Here is a 23,913-nt window from a genome sequence, read left to right on the forward strand (position 1 = left end):
TCATCTCTTTCCGATATAAAACTCACGGCAAACTGTGCCACGGTAAAATGTTTTACGTACAATTTACATGTAACCCATTATATTTCCATATAATAATTATATTGTTGTAATTCTGAATCAAAACAAACTCTACCAGGTCTTGTTATGATTGAGGAAATGCTGGCAATGATTATTGCTAATGTTTTGTTTTAATAACAAAACCTACATATTATTAAAGTGTGTCACTAATTTAATGCAAAGTGTCATGATTGCTACATATGTGTCAAATGAATAATGAATATAATAAAATAAAAATGCCTTTTTATTTCTTACAAACAAAAGTAAATGACAGTTTTCTAGTTTATATAATATTAATTATTATGCTATTAGATAATGTTTATAAATTAAACAATGATAAGTAATTAGTTTGTTTGGTTAAATGAATACTTGCATAAAAAAACAGAATACAGCAGAATATAGGTAGCTATGTTAATTAAAGCAGAAACAAAAAACGACGTACGCTGCACTAAATGGCATGATAAACCGAGCGGAAAAATGGTTCTATAACGACTAGCATAGTTAAACCTGCCACGAAACTTTGTGATGAAAAAACTGAACCAGATCCTTTGATGTTTTTTTAAACTTGTTGAATATTTTATGTGGTTTTTTTTTTAGTTTGGCGCGTATTTTTTACTTTGTATTTTCAGTGACGGAATAATGGATTTTGCGGGTTGTTCGCGATGGGGTGAGGCGATCGATGCTAGGCTTCGACCATTAGATTGAACGTACATTTACGACATAGTAATATTATGCATTTATAGTAACAATAATTACTTGTCCTTTTAACTATTGTCTGTTTTCATTGTACCTACTTTGATTTCGTATTAGTATCTGACTGAAACGCAATTTACAATTAAATTATTATTTTATTTTATTAAATTATTTTATTATATTATAACCGTCATACGCACAGTCGTTGCATACGGGTGCGAGTCATGGACGCTAAATGTGAAAGCAGCTGAAATGGTGGATTGCTTTGAGAAAAAGATCCTGAGGCGGATATACGGACCCATGAATGATGGTGGGGAGTGGAGAATTAGGTACAGCACGGAATTATAAAGTTAAGATTCAAAACTCTCCACCTTCATAAAACTCCAGAGGCTAAACTGGGCAGGCCATGTCCAGCGCATGCCTGAGTCACGGATACCGAAGAAGATCCTCGAAGAAAACCCAGGGGGGGAAAGGCCAGTAGGAAAGCCACGCACACGATGGGGTGACAACATTACAAAAGATGCCTACCAGCCGCTAAAAAAAGGAACTGGAAACGACGTGCGCAGGATCGTTCCGGCTGGAGGACGGCGGTGGAGGAGGCCAGGGCTCGACTTGAGCTGTAGCGCCATCGAAGATGAAGAAGAAACGCAATTTAATACAAGTTAGTAATTTATTATTATTTTTTTCTTTATTATATACCACAACGGGCTGTGAAGCCCAATAATAGTGGTAAACTCACAGGCTTGAGGAATTTACATATTAGATTATGCAAATATATTTGACCGCACTGGGAATCGAACCCAGAACTCCGTGATGGAAGGCCAGCGCCTTGCGCACTGCACCACTAATAATAATAATAATTAAGATAGGTAATCAATATTATTATGTATTTAAATACCTAAAAGCCATACTTGCCAGGACACAGGTATTCACATAGAAACTAACAGGCCATTGATTACCAAGGGCCAATCTAAACAGGTTCAAACTGAAGGACGATTATTAATTGGTATCCATGTGACGACTACACGTCTGAAACAGGGTGGTATGTCATTGACGACTGCCCAGTGTTATAAAAAATGGCGATGGGCTTTCGAAACTCTGTCCAGACAACATAATTACGAAATTGATTTACATACCTCTAATGAATACTAAACTACAAAATGACAAGAGAACAATACATAAAATGGTACTGTTCGGTTATAACGAATACAGCGGAAAACACATTTTGAATATACCCAATTATTTGTTAGTTTGGGTTAGTTTAGGTTAGGTTGGCTTAGCTTAGGTTTGGTTAGGTTAACCTAACAAATAATCCAGTTTATCGGGTATTTTCAAAAGGTGTTTTCCGCTGTAATCCTGATAACCGAACAGTACCAAAATCTTTTTCGAAAAAAGTAAGCCACTCGGCAGGAATCGTACCTGCGTCTCTTGGGTTTCGCGTCCTCTGCATTACCACTATGCTACGATTGCCATGCTTAATTGCGACAAAGTTTAACTATTGGTCTTTAATACCTGCTCATAAGTGCTCTCCAAATTTTATATATATATTTTTTTTAATTATTAATAAAATCATGTCCTTGCTTTTTCGTACAAGGTGGTTGTTAGTAATTTTGAACAATCACAAACACCCAGGCTTTGAGAAAAAACACATTAATATTGTGTCCTCACCGGGATCGAACCCAGAACTCTCGGGTGGAAGGCCAGCGTCTTACGCACTGCACCACGAGGGCCGCCTATATTATGATAATATATTTAATATCGAATTCTGTTCATAAAAAATAGAGGCATATAACATACTACAGACTTATCTCTATGAACCATCTTATCCGAAAAACTAAGCGCATGGAAATTAAAAATGAAAAATATATATTTACACCGCGTATGAGTTGAAAAACATTCATCAATAATATTGACTGTAGAAAGGGAAAAGGATGAAAGTGTAGTGGGAAAAACGACTTAACCATCATTTTTCTTGGTTTTTATTTAATTAACTCAATAATTAATATTAGATTAAGAATATAAAAGTCAAATTATAAATCATCAGTTATGTTTATTTTGTATTTTATCTTTGACCGAAAACCATAACAAAAACATTTTTGTGCCTCATGTAAAATTTGTGTGGATTACGTCCTTTTTCATTTATATATTCAATATTTTTTTTTCGACCATGTCCGATCCCAATAGGATCACATGGGCCTCCACAGAGCAGAGGTTTGTATTAACAGATTTTGTTTTATACGATAAATGGATGTCAGCTACTTGCTCAAACTAAAAGGTCCATAACCTGACTCACACAGAAATTGGAAAACAATATGTGTACTTGCTAGACCCAGGATTCGAACCTGGGACCTACGGCGTTATAAACCAACGCTTAAGACGATACATCAGTGAAACGGCAAATAAGTTTTCAACTATAGGCGCGACGAAATTTTGGACTCGCTGGCAATCGGAGAGCGAACGTCGAGGTGTGAATACGTCAATTTGTTTCGTGATGGTGACGGTGTATTAATTCTTAAATCGAGTAAAGATGACTAAAAACGTTACCCATTTACTTGAAAAAGAAAACATGTCGATGAATATATTATTATTGTTACTAATAGAACAATAAACAGAACATTAAATGGACGCATGTTGGATTTATATAACAAATTATATTTCGTTTGGCAAGCGTCATTTGCACCCGCGACCCGTAATCCGCGCATCGCCTAGCCTCAACTGAGGTATAGCCTTAAGCCGCGCGGCTACCTTTCTAAAGTCGTTATTTAGTGCTTGTACAACAATTATTATATACAACATTAACAGTGCACTTTCTCTTAATGAATGTATGTGATGTTTTTTATTATTAATTTTCCATCCCCTAAATATATAATGAACTAATGGCGCATAGTGGACGAAAATCGTGCTTTAATAATATAGAAAAGTGGTTTTTCCACCGAATACTTTTGTTTTCCCATTTTCAATGATAATATTATTACAATTTTCCATTTGTTCCTAACTGGGGAATAAAAAAAACCCCTACTTTCATTTCATTTGTTGTCGTAAGAGCATTTTTCGGATCGCGTCGATAAATAAGCAAACACCACCGCCAGTGTTGCAACCTGTTGAATGTTTTTCCAACCAAATGGGAAAATGTAACAGGCTGTTATCACAGGCATCATATTGTAGAACACGGTTAAAACTTTTATGGGATAGGTTTAGTGTTAAAAAGTGTTAGGTGTAATTTAAACATTAAATTTATATTTAACGGTAGGCGTCTGTGGTGAAATTTAGAAAACAATATCGCTTTAAACCGTGCTAATTGATGTTTAATGGTTACAAATTTACCCTTAATTTAAAGGGACAATGTAACAGGCTGCTTTAGCAATGTCCTATTATCGTGAAAAAGGTCAAAATTTTACACAGAATGTATTTTGGGTTTAAATATTGTTTTTTTTATCTGTAAAATACTGGTTATGGATTTATTAGGGGTAGATTAGTATGATCACGTTACAAATACTCAACTTCGTAAGCAGGCGAGCGAGTAATTACTCGGTGACCGACCTATTGTATTCCGCTCGAGAGTGTGAGACTTTGCATCGATTTTGAGATCATGGACGTTCCGATGTCACCATGCAGCGTTGCTACAATAATCATCTATGCACCGTATATCTGATATAGTGCTTAACATAACGGTAATTTAAATTGAGTACGTTATAATCTCGTATCATCGTGCGCACACTGGAGTAGTGGCATAGCGCCCATCTACTAAGTCGAGAGTGTGAATCAAATTTAAAAAAAAAGGTAAAACTTAGTGGTGCTATGAAGTATGCTAACCGGTTGATAGACAGCATCGTGAAACTTCCCATACGTCCTATGATGGAGTATTATGAAAAACGTATACTTGGAGTAATATGAGTGGGAACATAACAATAATAATAATAAAATATTATTTTTAATCAATACCAAGTCCGATCCTAATAACGGCAATATGACTTCCACGGAGTAGATGCTTGTATTAACAGATTCTGTTTTTACGAGAAAAGGATGTCAGCTACTTGCTCAACCTATTAGGTCTATACTCTTACTCGTACACAAATTGAAAAACAATACGTGTACTTGCCAGATCCAGGATACGATCCTGGGACCCATGCCACTATAGGACGACGCTTAAGCCGCGCGGCCATTGTAGAGTCAATACCAAGTACAATGTTTAATATGTAATGTTAGCTTTTTTATTATAAAAGAAATTATATAAAATATTTGTGGAATTTGAAGACATAAATATAATAAATAATTCTCACGATTTATAGATGGATTGATAGCTTAGAGGTAGAGAAATGCGTGGTACGAGGCCCACTCGGTACAAATTTTTTCGATTACCTAATATAATATTTATGAAGTTTTTCAAAATTGTGTTTTTTCTGCAATAATATTTTTTTTTCTTTTTAGGTGGTTGAATATTATATTGATAAGCATACAAAGAAGATCCTGTTTGGAAAATTTTAATTGTTTTTTGGTCATAATAAGGAAAGAATCTGTTGTTACGGATACAATTAAAAATGTAGGTATAAATCAAATGTACTTTTTTAAATTAATATAAAGGTTATACACGGCACTCATTAGAAGCTGATTAGATTACGGGAGCATGTTTTACCACTCCGCTGCCGAAACTAATTCGGTGAGGCTAGATCGCATCCAGTCCAAAGCATTAAGAATATGTGGAGGATTTATCAGGACAACGCCCATTCACGTGCTACAAGCGGAACTCAGCGTACCTCCACTGAATGTCAGGAGATGGGCACTGGCTACCAAGACATGGATGAAGTGGAAATCTATAATAGATAACCCCATATTGGCAAAGGTGAAACTCCTATACAAGCTCGTTGAAAGCAATACATACTATGAGAAAAGAAAGCTCCCACTACTGGTAGGAATCCTTAAAGCCACAGAAAGTTGGGAGGTATTAAATACAAAATGCCTAGGTATGTATTCGCTGAGGAGGCCAGTTGGTACCTACGACCTCAGCTCTGTTATCCAACTGGAAGTCAAAGGAATAGACAAACCAAAACGGAGCATAGTATCCGATAAAGCAAGAGAGCGTGTCGAAAAAATGCTGACAGAGAGGTACGCAGGATGGAGCCACCTTTATACAGATGGATCCAAAGATCAGAATAGAGCAGGAGCAGCTCTTGTGATACCAGAAGTAGGTATAAACAAGAGCTGGAAGCTAAACCCAGCAATACCAATAATGACGGCGGAACTCATCGCGATAAACGAAGCAATTAAATACACTTTAAGCGATGATTTCTCGGCGCAATCCGCTATTATTTTAACAGACTCCAAAAGCGCTTTACAACATCTTGCCGCAGCAACTCGCTCACATAACAGTAAAATCATAGCATACCACATCCTTGACCAGATCGACGCCAAGAAAAATAGAGGAGGAGATCTATGCCTTCAATGGATCCCATCGCACATGGGCATTGAGGGAAATGAAAGGGCAGATGATCTGGCAAAGGAAGCCGGCCATTCAGGGGTACCATATCAGTGGATACCAGAAAACCTGGACTGGAATGAGGCTATAAAGAAAATGTGCCATAGTATGTGGATAGATTTTCACCCTAGGGCATCATTAGAAAAGGGGAAATGGAGTAAGTCGATTCTACCATCACCACGAGAGGTGCCCTGGTTTGTAGAGTCTTCTTTGACGAGGAATGAGCTAAAGTTAATACTGAGGCTAAGAACAGGGCACACCATGGGCAAAAGATTTGATGTCCTCATGGGAAGAAGCGAATCGCAGCTCTGCGATGAATGTCATGTTTTAGAGGACATTGTACATATAGCACTGCAATGCCCCAAATATGAAATTCACAGAGTACAGCTGCGAGTTGCAGATATCTATGAGAATGTCGACGAATTGAAGGGTGTCCTGGCGGTGGGTAAGACGGAAGAGCTAGGCAAAATTGTAAAGTTATTTAACAGAATAGGAGTGAGGACCTGATCGACGGATCCCCTTCTAGAAGAGAAGAGGCGATATGACAGCGAGTCGCAGTCAAAGCCTCGGTAAAATCACAAAAAAAAAAAAAAATATAAAACAAGTAAGAAGTAAGTAAGTCAGAGTAACAAATGACAAACATATTCGAGAATAAGTACTTAACACAGAAATAGGATATAATATACAGTATTTGAACATTTTATAAATGATTTTAAAATGCATATAATAAAACCATGTATTTATAGTACATAATATTGTGTTTTCATAATGTAAATTACAATGAATGATTGAAGTTTCTGATTTCAGAGATGATAACTACACTGTTATGATTAAAAACGGTTAATTCTAATAAAATTGTATACTTATAAAAATTCTATACAAAAAGTGTTTTGATATTTTTCATGTTAATTGTTACGAAACTACTTTGTTAAAATCTACAAACACGAAACATTTAAATAACACGCGACTCATTAAAAATAATTGCAACTCCGATTCCAATTCCGGAATTGACGAAAATATACTTTGAAATATTGTCCAGTTTTTTTTCAAGCAAAAATACCATTAAACTAGGTGATATTAAAAGCCATAGATTTTTTGTTCCATTAGGGACTTTTTTATTATGATTCAGTAAGTAGGCAGTAAAAAATGTTTTATAGGTGAGTAAAAAAGTTGATGTTTCCGTAACTCTGCGAATATAATATATACGAAAATAGCTACGAAAGAGAAAAATCAACTTTAATTATGACTGACTCGTGTAGGTAACCTTAAAATATGATTGAGACGCAAATATGCGTATTTATATTATGTTATTAGAGCGTACGTAACGTAATTTATATACCTACTTAGGGTCGTATGCATGAGATTCCCAAAACCCTTATAGGCTATATACTGCACATTTGTATGCATGAGTACAAACGTAATTAGTTGTTTAGTGACGTCACGAATGTGACGTCATCATGAGTTATGGTGTCCGTATAATGGCAATCTTATAAAAATTCATTCCCCGATCAATAATTTAAAAAATTGAAATTGTAAATGTGTCTGAAAGTGTGCGAACGGTAGCATATAAATTTAATAATTATAAATGAATAATTATTGTGAACTTTAAATATTTTATCAGTTATTTTATCACATTTATTTTATAATTCTACTGTACGAAAGGATAAAGTATTGCCAGTAAACATACATTCCATTTGGTGGCAATACTGAATACATACATATAATTATGACTAACTTCACTTCAATTGTGAGATGTCAAAACAGAATACAAATAATTGACAGAAATGCAAATGGATTTATACAATAATATGTAATGATCTCTGTATAATATTATCATTTATACCAATCACAGTATGACACTAATGTTGTATCCAGTGTATTTGAAAGTTGTGCCTTGTTTATTACAGTTATCTTACAATAATTAACTAGGTAGGTAGGTACCATAATATTTTGAAGAATGAAGAATGCTTCCAATTGCATATTTTAATGCCAGATACAGCAGTAGGTACCTATTTTTGCGGTCGTTTAGCGGAGATATTTTATCGTAATCTTACGTAAATCCATCTTATCTCTTTATGAGAAATTTAGCGCTTTGTAAGCGAAATAGGTATGAGGCATTGTATCAGATACCTACTAAATGATATTTGAAAGTGACAGATGAAGCAGCCATTTTGAATGGCGTGTGACGTCAGATTACGTCACAAACAGTGCAATACGCTATATGATGGAAAATCGGTAAAATAGCTTATAAAGAATTTGGGAATCTCATACATACGGCCCTTAGTATGTTGTTAAATAATATTTTTTTATTTAGTTATTTAAATTTCAGACTGGGGTCATTTTGTTCACAGGTTCACACCACCTAATTAAAAAATAACTTTAGTGAAAATTGAGAGTAAAATAACTATTATCAAACTGCTAATATCAGTATCGTTTTAAATTACGCAAAGTTGGTGGTACCATTACTGAAAACTTTTGAGACATTTTTATCTTAATCATCACTACATGTTTTAATGTTAAGATAATATCACGTCAAACCAGTGATACGAAAACTTTATTATCATTCATTTTAGTCCATTTATGCACTTAGCCACTGCCTTCTTTATAAAAAGCCTGAACCTATCTTTTTGCACAAGCATATTTTTCTTAAACGAATGGTCCCACTGTTCAACTGTCAAAATCAGATCCCAGATCGCTTGACATATTGATTTAATCTGCAAAACCACTTAATTATTAGTCTTTTCTCGTTTCGAATTGAATGACAAAAAATCCGCAGATCAAAATAACCCAATGTACCTATTATAAGTGTTATTACAACGTTTTTCTTTGCTCGTATTCTTATTTTTCCTGTGGTTGTTTGTCCGGTACAAATCTTGCAATCGATTTTTAACTAACTTTCCGTCTAGCTAGACATTTGAAACTTTTAGAATATATCAGACCACGATGCCAATGTATTTTTTTAATACTTTTGGCCATCTTTGAGTAGAATAGATTTCATTTTAAGTAAATTCTGTTTTGTATGAAAAGTTATTTCGATACCATTATTAGTTGCTATGCGTCAGGGGTCCTAGCGACTAAATTATTAATATATACGTGCGTAAATATGGAAATCAATATGACATTTCAGTATTATTTCTATCAAGTACAAACTTTTTTGATCGTTTAAGTTAGTCAAGTCAAGTTTATATGATTAAACAGAAAATTTAAAAACGTTGTAAGTATATAAAAAGTTTTTTTTATCTTATAATTATTTATAAATATACATTTCTGTTATTCATCGACTGTCAAATTAAACTATTCCTTCATACATTAGGTTGTATCTTAGTTTCTCGTTATATTTAGTGAATAATGTAACTCATATATCAAAATCAAACCATTCCCTTTATGTCAAGACAGCTGGGAATATCGATTTTCAATATCATTTTAAAATTCGCATTTCGTACACTTAATCAGATAAGCTCTCCTCTCCTAGATAAGTAAGTTGAAATAATCCGTTTTTAACGTGATCACGTTACTAAATGTAGGTAAATATGTACTATATGAGATAATAATTTAATGATTGGACAAAAATGATAATAACAGAACAGGTGCTCAGTGGGTCTATTCTATACACAAGGCGCCTGACTGAGGCTATAGACGGTAGTTTGTCATATTTGTATTAATATATTATAATTGTAACAATAAGTTAGCCGTCAAAACTGTATATATCGTTCTAAAAGTTAACACAGCAAGAGAGGGCTGTTAAAACATTGCACTTTTTGACCGTTTAGATGGTTAGCTTATTGTTTCCTTAATACATATATGTGTCGCTACATTTCAAAATCAGCCAAGTGGCAATCAATGTGGCCAAAAAGCCAAATCAATGGTGGAATTAGATATTGTTGACTTTTTTGTGAATTGCTGAAGAACTACTGCTTTCTAATATTTCTGCTTTATCAAAATGTGGAATTTATTAATTTTAAATATTCTATACTCGAAATAATATAATCTTTCGCCCTTGTGACTGTGTATTTGAGAAAACAAAAAGCTGTTTTTCTCCTATTCATCTATTATGGACTGATTTTGAAATCTAGTGACACATATATGATAAACTACCGTCAATAGCCGCCTTGTGTATAGAATAGAGTGAATAGACCCACAAGACCACTTATTTCAACACATAATTATTATTTATGTATTATGTACAACTGTGGCCCACGGTGGCCGCGCGGCATAAGCGTTGGACTATAAAGCCGTGGGTCCCAGGTTCGAATCCTGGGTCTGGCAAGTACACATATTGTTTTTCAATTTGTGTGTGTCAGGGTATGGACCTAATAGGTTGAGCAAGTGGCTGACATCCATTTCTCGTAAAAAACAAAATCTGACAATACAAACCTCCACTCCGTGGAGGCCCATATATGATCCTATCAGGTTCGGACATGGTCGAAAAAAAAAATGTACAACCACAGATACAAGAAAGAACGCATTTATGTTTCACAGTATCTTTCAGTTTTTTTCCTTAAAAATGTGGATTTCCATGAGGGTGTTGAGTATTTTTCTTCCTGAAAAGAGGACAGTGAGACCAAATATATAAGTAACAAACTAAAATGCATATTGTTAACTTAAAATTAAACTAACTTTCCACACTCGAAAATGTGGTACAGTTCGGTTATGAGGAATACAGCGGAAAACACATTTTGAAAATACCCGATGTACTGGATTATTTGTTAGTTTGGGTTAGTTTAGGTTAGTTTAGGTAAGGTTAGGTTGGGTTAGGTTTGATTAGGTAAAACTAACAAATAATCCAGTATATCGGCTATTTTCAAAATGTGTTTGCCGCTGTATTCCTCATAACCGAACTGTACCAAAAATGTTAACCATTTATACCACACCCATTAGGATAAGCCAGTTCCCATTAATTTTGTGTTGCCTGGTTACAATATTGTAAACTTGACCCGCCGAACATCGTATCCTGATATTTAATAGACGTGGGCTCAGGGCCCTGTTCCAGGCCCTAATACCGCCACAAATTGGGCAAAAATTAAGGTATTTATAGTTATTAACGGATTATTGTCTATATATAAATACATATGCTAGAAAAAAAACAATCATCCGATATAAATAGAACCTGCACATAAAGCACAAAGAAATAACCATTGTCTGATTTTAGAGTGCATGCTAAACTTTAAATTGCAATTATTCCATAACATGATAAAGACTTATCGACTTTTGGCAGAAACCCCAATATTATTAAGTTACTGCGGGAATGGGACGACTGGACTCCAGACAATTGGACGCCGCACTGTCGTAGACACGTATACAGAACGTAGACGAGGTATTTTAATCAGTTTCTACCTACTACTTAGTAGTTTTAATTCATTTTACTCTTAACATAATGTATTCTTTATCGCGGATTGAGAATTACCATGCCTAAGGCTTTATATAAAATAAAAAACTCTTTTTTCGTTGGAACTTAAACATATGCACGATTAAATCATTATTTACGTCTGCATATTTACATTCTCACTAACTATTAAATCATAATATAATGATTTAAATATAAATAATAATGTTAAATATTTTTTTTAAGTACCTATAAGTATCTAACGTCTATTTATTTTCGAATTCTGTGGCGTCCAGTTGTCCCGGTGCCAAATCGTCCTAGACCCGTTAGTGTGCCGCGATAAATGGCAAAATTTTGGATCGAGAATCACGGATTGAGGTCGGATTGAGAACCACGAGTTGAGCACCACTGCATTAAACAAGCACAGAATCGTTAAGAGGACGTTCTACAGAATTGGCCTTGAGAATTGAAAATATGATTTTTTAACATGTGGTCCATAATATCTGGTCTACTAGTTAATATAAAAAGGTCGTGTCAAAGTTGTTTGTGTTAATAAATTTGCTCTGTGACTGATCCGACTCATATTTCACATTTATTTCATCAGGGCTGTCGAAGACATAAATCATAATATATATTTATAATTTTAAATTTTTATTTATAATATATATAATTTAAGTTTTGTGCATCTAATGCCGGGTCCACACTGGCAACAAGTTAATTTGCTGGCAACCTCGTTAGATTTTACGATAATTATTGTAAAATTTCTTAAGCAATTATGGTAAGTATCGTAAAATTTAATGAGGTTGCCAGCAACTTGTTGCCAGTGTGGAAATGGCTTAATATCCACTGTGGTTCACGTAGTGGCATGGACCTGGGGTTAGCTAATTCAGGAAGTCAACACCCATGATAGAATTTTTTTCCAGTTTTGGTTGCATTATATTCCAAAACTCTTCTGTAAAAATCGTTTCCAAGTTTATAAATGGAAATTTCTCGGTGTACATAGTAAACAAACCTACGAATAAAAAAAGACAAAAAGGAACATACTGATTCATCGCAGTAAAATCTGGTAATCAAATTCGCCATTTTGAAAAGCGACGATTTTGCGTAAACAAATATCACGTGGTCTGTACGTGTGCGGCAAACTTCGAATGTGTTTGTAATTTTGTGCAAAGTGCGAATGTAATGTTTTCAAATAATTGATATGGATTAATTAAACCATCGTATTATTTTCTCGAAATCATAAACATACTATAATAGTATGTATTTGAGTATCAACCTATGTTCAATTTGAATTGGGTTATAATAATAATATACCCGTATATATATCAATAGTATGTTTGCTACAAAATCCACCCAAGTTATCAGTACGTACTTGCACAGGTTTGATTAAAAACCATGATGAAATTAACATTTAAAAAATATGAATGCTTAATATTATTTTGACAGCCCTGTTTTCTGATCGGCTTCATCTCGCAGGTGTTCATAAAATAATAATAATTCTCCGCGCGGCAGAAATTATCAGTAATAATAATAATATTTCTTGAAATAAAATCTCCGATGATTAGTGATTTTTGCGAAAAGATCGATTTAAATTGACGTAGTTACGACGCCGAGGTCCTTTTTATACTGAATTATATTTGAACGGCGGGCTCTTCAGCGGGCCCTTAACAATACGTGACTGTAAACAGTATAGGAGGAATATTTTAATGTCAAAGGTCAACGTGAATGGGGAAAACCCATCGTTTGGAAAGTTTCCAAGTGATATGACAGTTTTCCTTGTTTCATCGAAAAAAGTTTTACTCGCAAGTGTCGTCAAATAAAATATTGGTTTTGGAATAAATAAGTTATATTATAACCATATTTTATGAGAATAGTTAAATGTAAATAGTTGATAACTGGAAAATTGCACTCAATATATTAATACCGCACCGGATAAAATGTACGCGTGGACAGATCATAAGGTTATTAAAAAAATAATACGTGTTGACATCACAAAGAGAATATTATTATTCAGTTTGTTTTGCAAAAAATAACGTTATTTTAATTTTGAATGTATTAAAAGTATCGTTATCAAATGACACTTGTCGGCGAGGGATTTATACTTGAAAAAATAAATCGCTAAATCAGTATGAATATCAAAGTATTGATAGTTTTTTGAAGTCCTTACTCCCACGTCATATTGTGCACGTCTTAAAAAAAAATATTTTAATTATCATATTATTATTTTTAGGTAAGTAAAGGATTGTCCAGGAATTCAAAAATTGTAGTGTGAAGTTTTGATAATTTTGGAATGTATACGAAATTTACGTCTCTCGACATAAAATTTATAATCATAGCACTCTGCCTGACTAGTGGAAGCACAGAACAGACTCTAAATATAATTCCGATAGGCTATAAGTACCCCAAATACATTACATTTTGATGCAGGGTTTTGAATGTGTGAGTATTCTACAAAAATTAACCACACATTATAGACGTGCAATAGTGTGGTGTAACCTTCAAGCGTCAGTGCATAAGCTAAGATCAGTTGTCAAACAAAGGACGAGCTTAGAATGACGTATTCTAGACACGTGTTTTAGTTAATCCCATATTCTTCTACACTCGAGATCAGTTACCTGTTACTCTAAGTTATGTTTTTCAGTTCCCATTAATTCTGTGGAAGATAACCAACATTAAGTTTTACGGTCACAATTTATGTACTTACATATTACTAATATTCATATATTATGTATATTATAATATCCTCATGTAACTTAAAGCTACACATCGTGATATATAAAGGTGCATGCTGAACATAACGCGTAAGGATAAAAAAAGAATTAATTGAATACGTGAACAAGGGTAGAATGGTGTCACATTCTTGTGGCAGTGCAGTCGACTAGAGATGTTGGTATCGTTACTTTCAAAATATGAGTTGCCTAGCGGCATCATGATACTAGGCGACTCAAAAAATTATGACACTTTCAACGTTCCGAACGTGGCCGCAATGCCAGAAGAATCTGTCCTATCTCTACCTATATAATGTAATAAAATTTTCGATTAACTTATAGAACTGAGCGGGAAAAATATTTTGAATACAAGACAATTGCTGGACAGAGATAGTCAAATGTGGGACCAAGTGAAATACGTCTGAAAGCTGATAGACAGTGTTGGATAGACAAATTTGCATGTACTTATTGTGTTTCTTTTAATCGTAATTCATTTGTGAAAATGCAACACACTTAACTAAGCAAAATAAAATCATTTTAAATATACCTTAATTCAGGTGTGATAATGATATACATAACGATTTCAGGTGAAGTACAGTACACTCTCAGTAATTCGCCGCTCGATTATCCGACAACTACTATAATCCGCCGTCATTTTTAATAATTGAAAGCAAAAATCAAGCTCTACAATTCGCCGGTATTGTCATTGTCATTGTCAAATTCAGTAGTCCGCCGCGTACAAGTATACAACGCTGATTAGACGGGTTTATTTTGAAAACTTCTCCTACATAAAACGTACGTTCACCGCGAAGAAAGCGATTCACCAAGGAGGAAAGTGCTCAAGTACCGCATCACGATAATTATGCCATGCTCCAATGCAATCGGGACAGACAAATGAAGCTTTTGGTCATTAGGAAAGCCAGGAATCCTAAGTTATTCTAGAATATCTGCCTCACTGCACAACTGGTTGTGTCAAATGATTTTACTGTTGAATATTTGATAAATTTAGTTTATAAATGATTACAAGATAAAAAGAACTTTTTATATACGTTTTTAAATTTTCTGTCGAATCATATAAACTTGACTTGACTAGCTTAAACGATCAAAAAAAATTGTACTTGATAGAAATAATACTGAAATGTCATATTGATTTCCATAGTAACGCACGTATATATTGATAATTTAGTTGCTAGGACCTCAGACCTCTAGCAACCAATAATAGATGGCTAAAAGTAGTCTGTGTGTTCTGATATATTCTAAAAGTTTCAAATGTCTAGCTAGTCGGGAAGTTAGTTAAAAATCGATTGCAAGATTTGTACCGGACAAAAAACCACCAGACAAATAAGAATACGAGCTAAAAAAAACGTTGTAATATGTTTAATTTAGTAACTACTTGAATTTGATTATAAATAAAAGCGTAATTTTCTGTAGAAATTAAAAAAAAAAAAAAACTATTTTTACGAAATACCTGTTTTAATTTTTAACATATTTTGTATGCACATATGCACTTTAATCCACTGCTTTCACTAATTGTACACATCTTGTCTGGTTTTCGGGGTGGCAGATTACTGAGAGAGTACTGTATATGTAGTAAAAGTTATAATATTTTTGTTGTCGACATTTTTATAGGCCAAAAAAATGCCCTAGCTCAAAATCCCGGAACCAATCATTTTCCAAAACCGCTTAAAGTCTCATTAGGGCCAGGATATTATTCAAAAGGGCTTAAGTAATTCTCGCCTCCCATTCCACGGTGTGCAAAATGGTGTATTTGATAAGGGTTTCCTATAAAAAATGCATTAGGCAGATGTTTACGTTAACAAATTATAACTTCTTAATGAATATACATATTTAAAGAACACGCGTATTATTTGTTTCCACGCGCGAGCAGTATGTTGATCCACGAAAGAAAATAATACTAATAATTAATGTTTACATTAATTTTCGCGGAGGTTTATGTGTAAATAACTACTTTGGTTTACTTAAAACACTTTGGGATTTAATGAAATAAAGTTTTTGGAAATTACAAAAAAAAATTGAATTGTTAAGCTTATTTATTAAAATTGCTTCAAATACCTGGGGATACACTCCACGGAAGATGGCATTTTGCATAAAGAGCTCGCTATCCGAATGGGAATGGCTGGAGCAACATTCAACTCGATGCGGAATGTCTGGGACTCACGATTGTACTCGGTCAAAACCAAATGCCGCCTATTCGACGCTCGCATTCTGACGGTGCTGTTTTACGGTAGCGAATCATGGCACCTTACGAAGGCTCAGAGCAACCGTATACTGAGCTTCGAAAACAGATGTCTACGACGAATACTGGGTGTGCGGTGGTATGACTTTAGGAGCAACGAGGAGATAAGAGAACGCACCAAGCAGCCTCTCATCACGCTGAAAGTGAAAAGGTGACGTTGGACCTGGCTCGGCCACGTGCTGCGGATGCCAGAAGAGGATCTCAACCTGGCTTGCCTGTTCTTCAAGCCTACCGGATTCCGGCGTCCTGGAAGGCCGCTAAATATAATCTACAGAGTGTATACGGGGGAGCCACGGGATGCTGGTTTGACCTGGAACGAAGCAAGAAGACTGGCGAGCGACAGGGATTCTTGGAGGCGCTGCGTGGTGTCTATATGCTCCAGATAAGGGGCGGATATGGCAAAAGAAGAAAGAAGAAGAATTTTTTAAAACTGTACGCTAGTCGCGATATTATACAGCGATTATATATAATTTTATATATACGCATTTTCTATCTTCTACTCTGCATTATTATAATTAAATCATGTTACCCACCCTTTAAAATGTCTCTCGTCTTTACTGTGCTTCTATTAAGCAATATATATGTAATGTGATTTGTGAGGCACAAATAATTATTTCCAAAGTATTTTTGACATATCTTTCTTCTTCTTCTTTCACCCTGTTACGACCCAGTATTGGGGCATAGGACAAGCACAAGTTCGTACCACTTCCCTCGGTCCATCGCCAACTCTTGCGCCTCCCGCCATGTCAGACCTGCAGCACGTAGGTCGTTTTTGTATCACCACTGCAAGGTGAGGGAGGGCCGGCCACGGCGACGGAGCCCTATAAGCTTTGCCACAAAGATACGAAGTATCACACTCTTTGGCGACATCCAAAACACGTGTCCCAGCTACGTAAAGCGTTTTTTCGTAATTACCTCAATCACTGAAGGCTGCTGTGTCCGCTCACGAAATCGGGTGTTTGTAACGCGGTCGTACCAATATACCCCTAAGATTCGACGGAGACATCGATTCTCAAGACAAATAATTAGACAGACGTCTTGTGGCAGTGGCGAAGGGTGGAGTTAGGCTGTTAATATCCAACACAAAAATAGATCACATTAAATTTTGTCAGTCAAACGTATTTGTTTTCATTGAAATAAGGCTACTATGTGTATTAGTGTATATTAGTTATTAAAATTCAATAAAACCAGTCTAATACAAGCCATAGTAGATAATAGTCAAAAAATGTTAATTTATCTATAAAATATCTAAGGCTTCGGCCACATAGGTAAGTGCTTTGCTAGTGCTGAGCTAGGTGCTATGCTTGTCTACTAAAAACACTACTGCCATATTTCACGCTACGTGCTTAGGTACAAATTCATTTGACATTTGGGAGTGCTTAAGTCAACAACGATATATCACTCTCAAAACTAACTAGAAAACTACTTCTCATAGAGAATTTAAGTTTAAAATATCGAAAGTTTCAAATTCGGACTTGTTGGGTGCATAATGTCAAATTCATCTCATGAATCATTATTCATAACCTCAAAATATACGGTGATTGACGTTTGTTATACGGAAGAAACATCCGCTATCATGCAAAATCACTAGGTGTCACAATAAAACACGTTTGTTCGCCGCGGGATTCACTAGGTGACTAGTAATCACGTAGCGAGGCGCGAAGCATGCAGTGTGGCCATTGCGATAGTATAGTGTGCATCCGTTCGCTAGGATATGTCATCTAGCACGTAGCCACCAAGCAAGGCACTTGCCTATATGGCCTTAGCCTTAGAGTATGATAGTAATCAATACGTAATTTTAAATATTTTATAGGTAGAATATTTTTTATCGATTATGAATGGTACAAAGTAGGCAGGGCCTAATGAATTAAAAAAAAACTAACCAACACCATTCGTAATATTTATGTTTAATTCAACGAAAATAAATAAGTATGACTGAAAGAGTATACACTGTTTGGTCGGATCGCCCATAGCATACCTAAACTATTATGGTTTTGCTTAGGCAGGGTTTAATTGAATTTTATAAAACTAACCAGAATCATCTGCATATTGTATGCCTATTTCAATGAAAACAAATAAGTATGACTAACAATGTTTAGTGTGCACCATTTATGTCGAATCTTAACAGCCTACCTCCACCCTTCGCCACTGTCTTGAGGATTAAGTAGCCGTAATTAATAGTCCCGGCATGTGCAATATTTTATGTATTAGCGAATATCAGGTATCAAGGTATCAATACTGGAATTAATTTGTTAAAAACATTTTTTATCAATGTCGACAATATAGGTACCTACCGCTCAAAATGACGAATTCCATTGTGAAACCAAAGACAAGAAAGCTTTTTTGGCTCAGAGCAACTTTCGTCATAAAACCAAACTCGATAACTGGTTTTACGCCATCACCAAATTTTTATATTAGGTCCCAAACCAAAGTCAAAAAATATGTGATGTTTTTTTTGTTATTATATTTTCAAAATAATAATATAGTTTTTGCAATTTATCCGCATTCTCAATACGAAAAATACCGATATTTTTAATTGTTAAAACCGGTATTTCGCTATTTACATAATATATATAATGATTTAACGGTTTTATAATGTTTACTTGTATTTAATTAAAATCAGTGCTCGAAATGGTTAATTTTACGAATCGGAGCGCGTGAAATTTTTTCGAAAATATTAAAATTCACTGCCAGCGCCGAGTTAACTTTTCAAAGCATGTATGTCGCGGCAAGCCATGGACGAGTTAACTCGTGCGTTCTTGTAAACGTCACAACTTATGAATAAACTATTTCTGTATTATAAACAATATTTATCATTTTAGTGTGAAAATATTCACAATAAACTTAAGAAACATGTTGATTTGGTAAGTTTTCACACATATTTATCTTCTTCTCCTTCGATGGCGCTACAACTAAAGTCAAGCCCTGGCATCTTCCACTTGATTTTCCCTCCACCACCCGCCACGTCTCCACACCCGTTATGCAGGCGTATACCGTGGCGTAACGAACGATAGGCGCTGTTCAAATTTGTGCCGAAAGTGTCCCAGGAGCAACTTCCCAAGACCTTGGTTGGCGTGCACTAGAGTGTGCGTGATCCCTACTTCCATATAATGTATTACGGTCAATTCTCGATGAGAAAAGACCTTCTTGCTCGCCGTATAATGCCGCAAACTTTTTAAAAGTTGAGAAATTTTCCCTCGTATATACCGTCGCAATGGCCGATCGGTCCAACTGAGGGTTGGACCGACTTGAGAAGCTCTTCCCTTTCAACCGACATATGGGGACACTCCCAGAGGATGTGATCGGCTTCCTGCAATTCGCCACATAAGCAAGTCGGAGAGGCCTCCTCCACTGCCGTCCTCCAGCCGGAACGGTACTCCGCACGTCTTTTCCAGTTCCTGATTTTTAGCAGCTGGATGGTATCTTTTGTAATGTTACCACCCCATCGTGTGCGTGGCTTTTCCACTGGCCTTTTCCCCCCTGGGTTTCCTTCGACGATCTACTTCAGTATTCGTGAGTCAGGCATGCACTGGACATGGCCTGCCCAGTTTAGCCTCTGGAGTTTTGAATCTTGGTATAAGCAGTATAGTTCCGTGTTGTACCTAATTCTCCACCATCATTCATGGGTCCGTATATCCGCCTCAGGATCTTTCTCTCAAAGCAGTCCACCATTTCAGCTGCTTTTATATTTATCATTCTGTTCTTATTTCATATTTTTAAGGGATTTATTTTATTATAAAAATAGCTGGCCTACAAGTGTCCACATAGTAAAAATTGTACAAGAATTCAACTTTCTAATATCCTACCAGATAAGACGATTTGCAATTCAAGGACCCAAAATCATTAGAACAAAGAATCAAAGTTATTAGAACTTTATTCACTTACATTTAAAAAATATTTATGAATAAGTAATTATTGTTTTTTTTTCATTTAAAAAAAATGATAATGTATTAGGTATTTACCTGCCCTACAAAATAAACAAGGTGTTCCTTTCAAATTTGAGGATTTGTGAAGTGTTTCATCACAAGAAATGTTTGGGAAATCCTACCGTAGACCATAGTTACTCGTTGGTGAAGACATAATAGTACATTATTCTGTAGTTTATGGCTTGCTCAACGGTTGGTGAAAGAAAACAAACATCGTGTAAAGCCTCAATTACATTGAGCTTGTTTACGAGCTGTTTATTGGCGAATTTAAAAGCGGGCGATTCAGCTACTGCGATTTGATGATTACACACAAAACTTTCCATTCGCTGAGAAGCCACAAGTCAGTGACTATTTTGACAGAACGTAGTTCGTTTTTTTACCGGGAGGTTGGTACTGCGCTCTACTGCGCAGACGCAGTAGGCCCACAAGCCGGCGTGTAGCGTGTAAAGATGACCGGCTTTCAACTTTTCTCGGTAGAGTGTTTACAACATGCTTATTAGCTTATTCGATGGTAACACTGGGCGACTTTACAGGCAGATTGTAAATTCGCCAATAAACAGCTCGTAAAGAAGCTCAATGTAATTGAGGCTTAACAAGGTTTAAATAAGTTTATGCGTTGTTATGTAATATTTACGCCCACGGTGGTCGCGCGGCATAAGCGTTGGACTATCACGCCGTGGGTCCCAGGTTCGAATCCTTGGTCTGGCAAGTACACAATATATTGTTTTTCAATTTGTGTGTGAGTCAGGGTATGGACCTAATAGGTTGAGCAAGTGGCTGACATCCATTTCTCGTAAAAAACAAAATCTGTTAATACAAACCTCTACTCTGTGGAGGCCCATATAAACCTATTAAGATCGGACATGGTTAAAAAAATATTATCGAAAGAAGATACTTGATGAAATTTAAATTTAAATTCTAATGGATTTGAGTCGTCAGTCATACGGGTGATTATAAATTATTCTATCAAGAAATTAAAAATAAATATAGCACAGTTTCAGGGCCTACCTATTTTGAATGATCAACTTAGCTTTCCTAGTAGCCAATTGCTATATCTTATCTAGGTATATGATGGTTTGCATGCAAGTCTATGGTCAATTGTATTGATATCTCTATGTGTATAAAAATCTCGTGTCACGATGTTTGTGGTCGAACTCCTCCGAAATGGCTCGACCGATTTTTATGATTTTTTTAATGTATATTTTTTAGGTATGAGAATAGGTCAACAAGTATATTTCATACCGCTAGGTGATTAGGATATCTCTATCCAGAAAATTTTTTCTTTAATTTTTTTGAAAATTTCTTTTTGTATTTTTTTTTTATTATTTTGCATCAAAAAATACCAATAACCCCAAATTTTCACCCTCCTACCCCCCCAGCCTTCCATTTTTTTAATCGCGATTTTATTATTTTTGTATGAACAAATTTAACCGTCGTTCGTATTTCAAACAGAACAAAATTATTTATGTTGTTGAATGACAGATGGCGCTACGTCCGAGAAGAATTCAAGAGAAGCGTCGCGTCATTTTGACATTTCATTCGGCATATCACAACGCAGTGCGTGCAAAATTTTGTACGATTTATTTTAATTTATCTATTTTTATGTGAGTGTATTACAGTGCACAATGCCATCAAGACGCAAGGGGGGCCATTTGGGCCATCGAACGAATAAAGCAACAAACATGCAAAATAGTAGAGCAGAAAGAACAGACGAACAAATCCAACAAGATAACAAAAACGTGCGTGTAAGCATGTCGCAATTGCGTGCATCCCAATTACAAGAGGCACGAGCTGAACGAAATCAACAACGACAATTGGAACGGAGCCAAGCGCGCCGGTTCGTAGCTAACACACGCAGAGTAAATGACCGACAACGCCAACAAGTACATCGAACATTTACATCCGCTTCGTTCCTTCGTCTCGCATTAGAATACGAGCCAGATATTGAATATTCCGCTCATCCGAAAGTGCTGATTGGTGCTATGGACAAAGAATGTCCCTATTGTCATGCGCTCAAATTCAAACACGAGTCAGCCGGGATGTATTGCGCATCAGGAAAAGTGCAATTACCAGAAATTGAGATACCACCAGAACCATTAAACGGCTTGCTCATCGGTACGGTTCCAGATTCAAACCTGTTCCTGAAGTCCATTCGCACATTCAATTCATGCTTCCAAAAGACTTCGTTCGGAGCAACAGAAATAGTTCACAATACTGCGGCAAATGGTCAACAATTTCATTCTACGTTCAAAATCAAAGGCCAAGTATACCACAAAGTAGGCTCATTGCTGCCAATGCCAAACGAACCACATAAATTTTTACAAATTTTCTTCATGGGCGGTGAGGACATCAATCATGTGGATGCACGTTGCGGCTACAATAGCCTCAATTCGCCTAATGTCAGGCGCATCGTCGGCGAACTGGACGCCCTGTTGAATGAGCACAATGAATTATTGAAATTCTTCAAAGCACACATGCACGAATTGCAAAGTGATAATCACGCTATTGTCATCAATCCTGATAAAACACCAGCTGGAGAGCACGTGCGTCGATTCAATGCGCCTGTTGTTGACGACATTGCTAGAATCATGGTTGGCGACCGCACATCGACGCGAGAAATTGTGATTCGAAGAAGAAACAATAATCTGGAGTTCATCGCTGACACACACCGTTCATACGAAGCTCTCCAATATCCGCTAATTTTCTAGAAGGGACAAGACGGATATTGCATAAACATTAAACAACGAGATCCTGTCATAGGTAATTCATTCATTATGAACATCATTACTCATTTTGATTTGAGAAAATGAATGGTTGATGTTTTTTTGTTTTTATCGGCGGTCATCGTCTACAGCACTCTATTCCTCTTTCTGTCATATATCCCATCCCCACACACTTACGATACATTCGTTATTTTTTATTTAACAACCAAAATATTCACTAGAAATAATTTATATGGCAGAACAACGTTTGCCGGGTCAGCTAGTACATTTATATAATATATGTATGAGAATGTATGGGTGTGGATTTAGGTATGTATACGTGTGTATATAAATATATACATTAGGTGAGCTTATTTGCGGATTTGTTATATTATAAAAATAAAAAGTAGGTACCATGTAAGATTATTATTGAATATTAATTGTTTAATATTAACTAATAACTTGTAAAGACTGCTATCATATATATTATAATATCTCATTAGTTAACTCAATTAATTTCCAATCTAGAATGGATGATTTTACACCTATTGAGTGTAGTATTTTTATTGTTTATAAGTATGTATTAATGATCTATTATTAGGTTTTCACGATTTATTATAATATGTTTATCGGGTGTATTATTATTAATAAGATAGGGTTTTTTTTACTTTTACTTTATTTGTTATATTTTCATTGTGACCCTTGATTTGATAGGTAGGAAATGGAGTTTTTACCTACTCTATTGTATTGATTTATTCTATAAATAAGTTTTCG

General features: G+C 35.5%; 2 protein-coding genes across 7 annotated transcripts in view; one reads left to right on the forward strand and one right to left on the reverse strand.

The window, feature by feature from the left end:
• The window catches only part of Dh44-R2 (Diuretic hormone 44 receptor 2), a 515,631-nt gene that overhangs the window by 40,927 nt on the left and 450,791 nt on the right, over positions 1–23,913 (reverse strand). The gene's annotated exons all lie outside the window — the stretch shown is intronic.
• LOC147074218 (uncharacterized) overlaps positions 21,648–23,913 on the forward strand; it is a 67,200-nt gene continuing 64,934 nt past the window's right edge. Inside the window, exon 1 of the mRNA XM_085944035.1 lies at positions 21,648–23,422. Within this exon, the coding sequence (XP_085800161.1) occupies positions 22,063–23,145 (1,083 nt within the window). The 5' untranslated portion in view covers positions 21,648–22,062 and the 3' untranslated portion in view covers positions 23,146–23,422. The remainder of the gene's footprint in view (positions 23,423–23,913) is intronic.

Source organism: Rhyacophila brunnea, unplaced genomic scaffold (assembly GCF_057557595.1).
Source record: "Rhyacophila brunnea isolate RB1 unplaced genomic scaffold, BYU_Rbru_1.0 scaffold_16, whole genome shotgun sequence".
Lineage (NCBI taxonomy): Eukaryota > Metazoa > Arthropoda > Insecta > Trichoptera > Rhyacophilidae > Rhyacophila > Rhyacophila brunnea.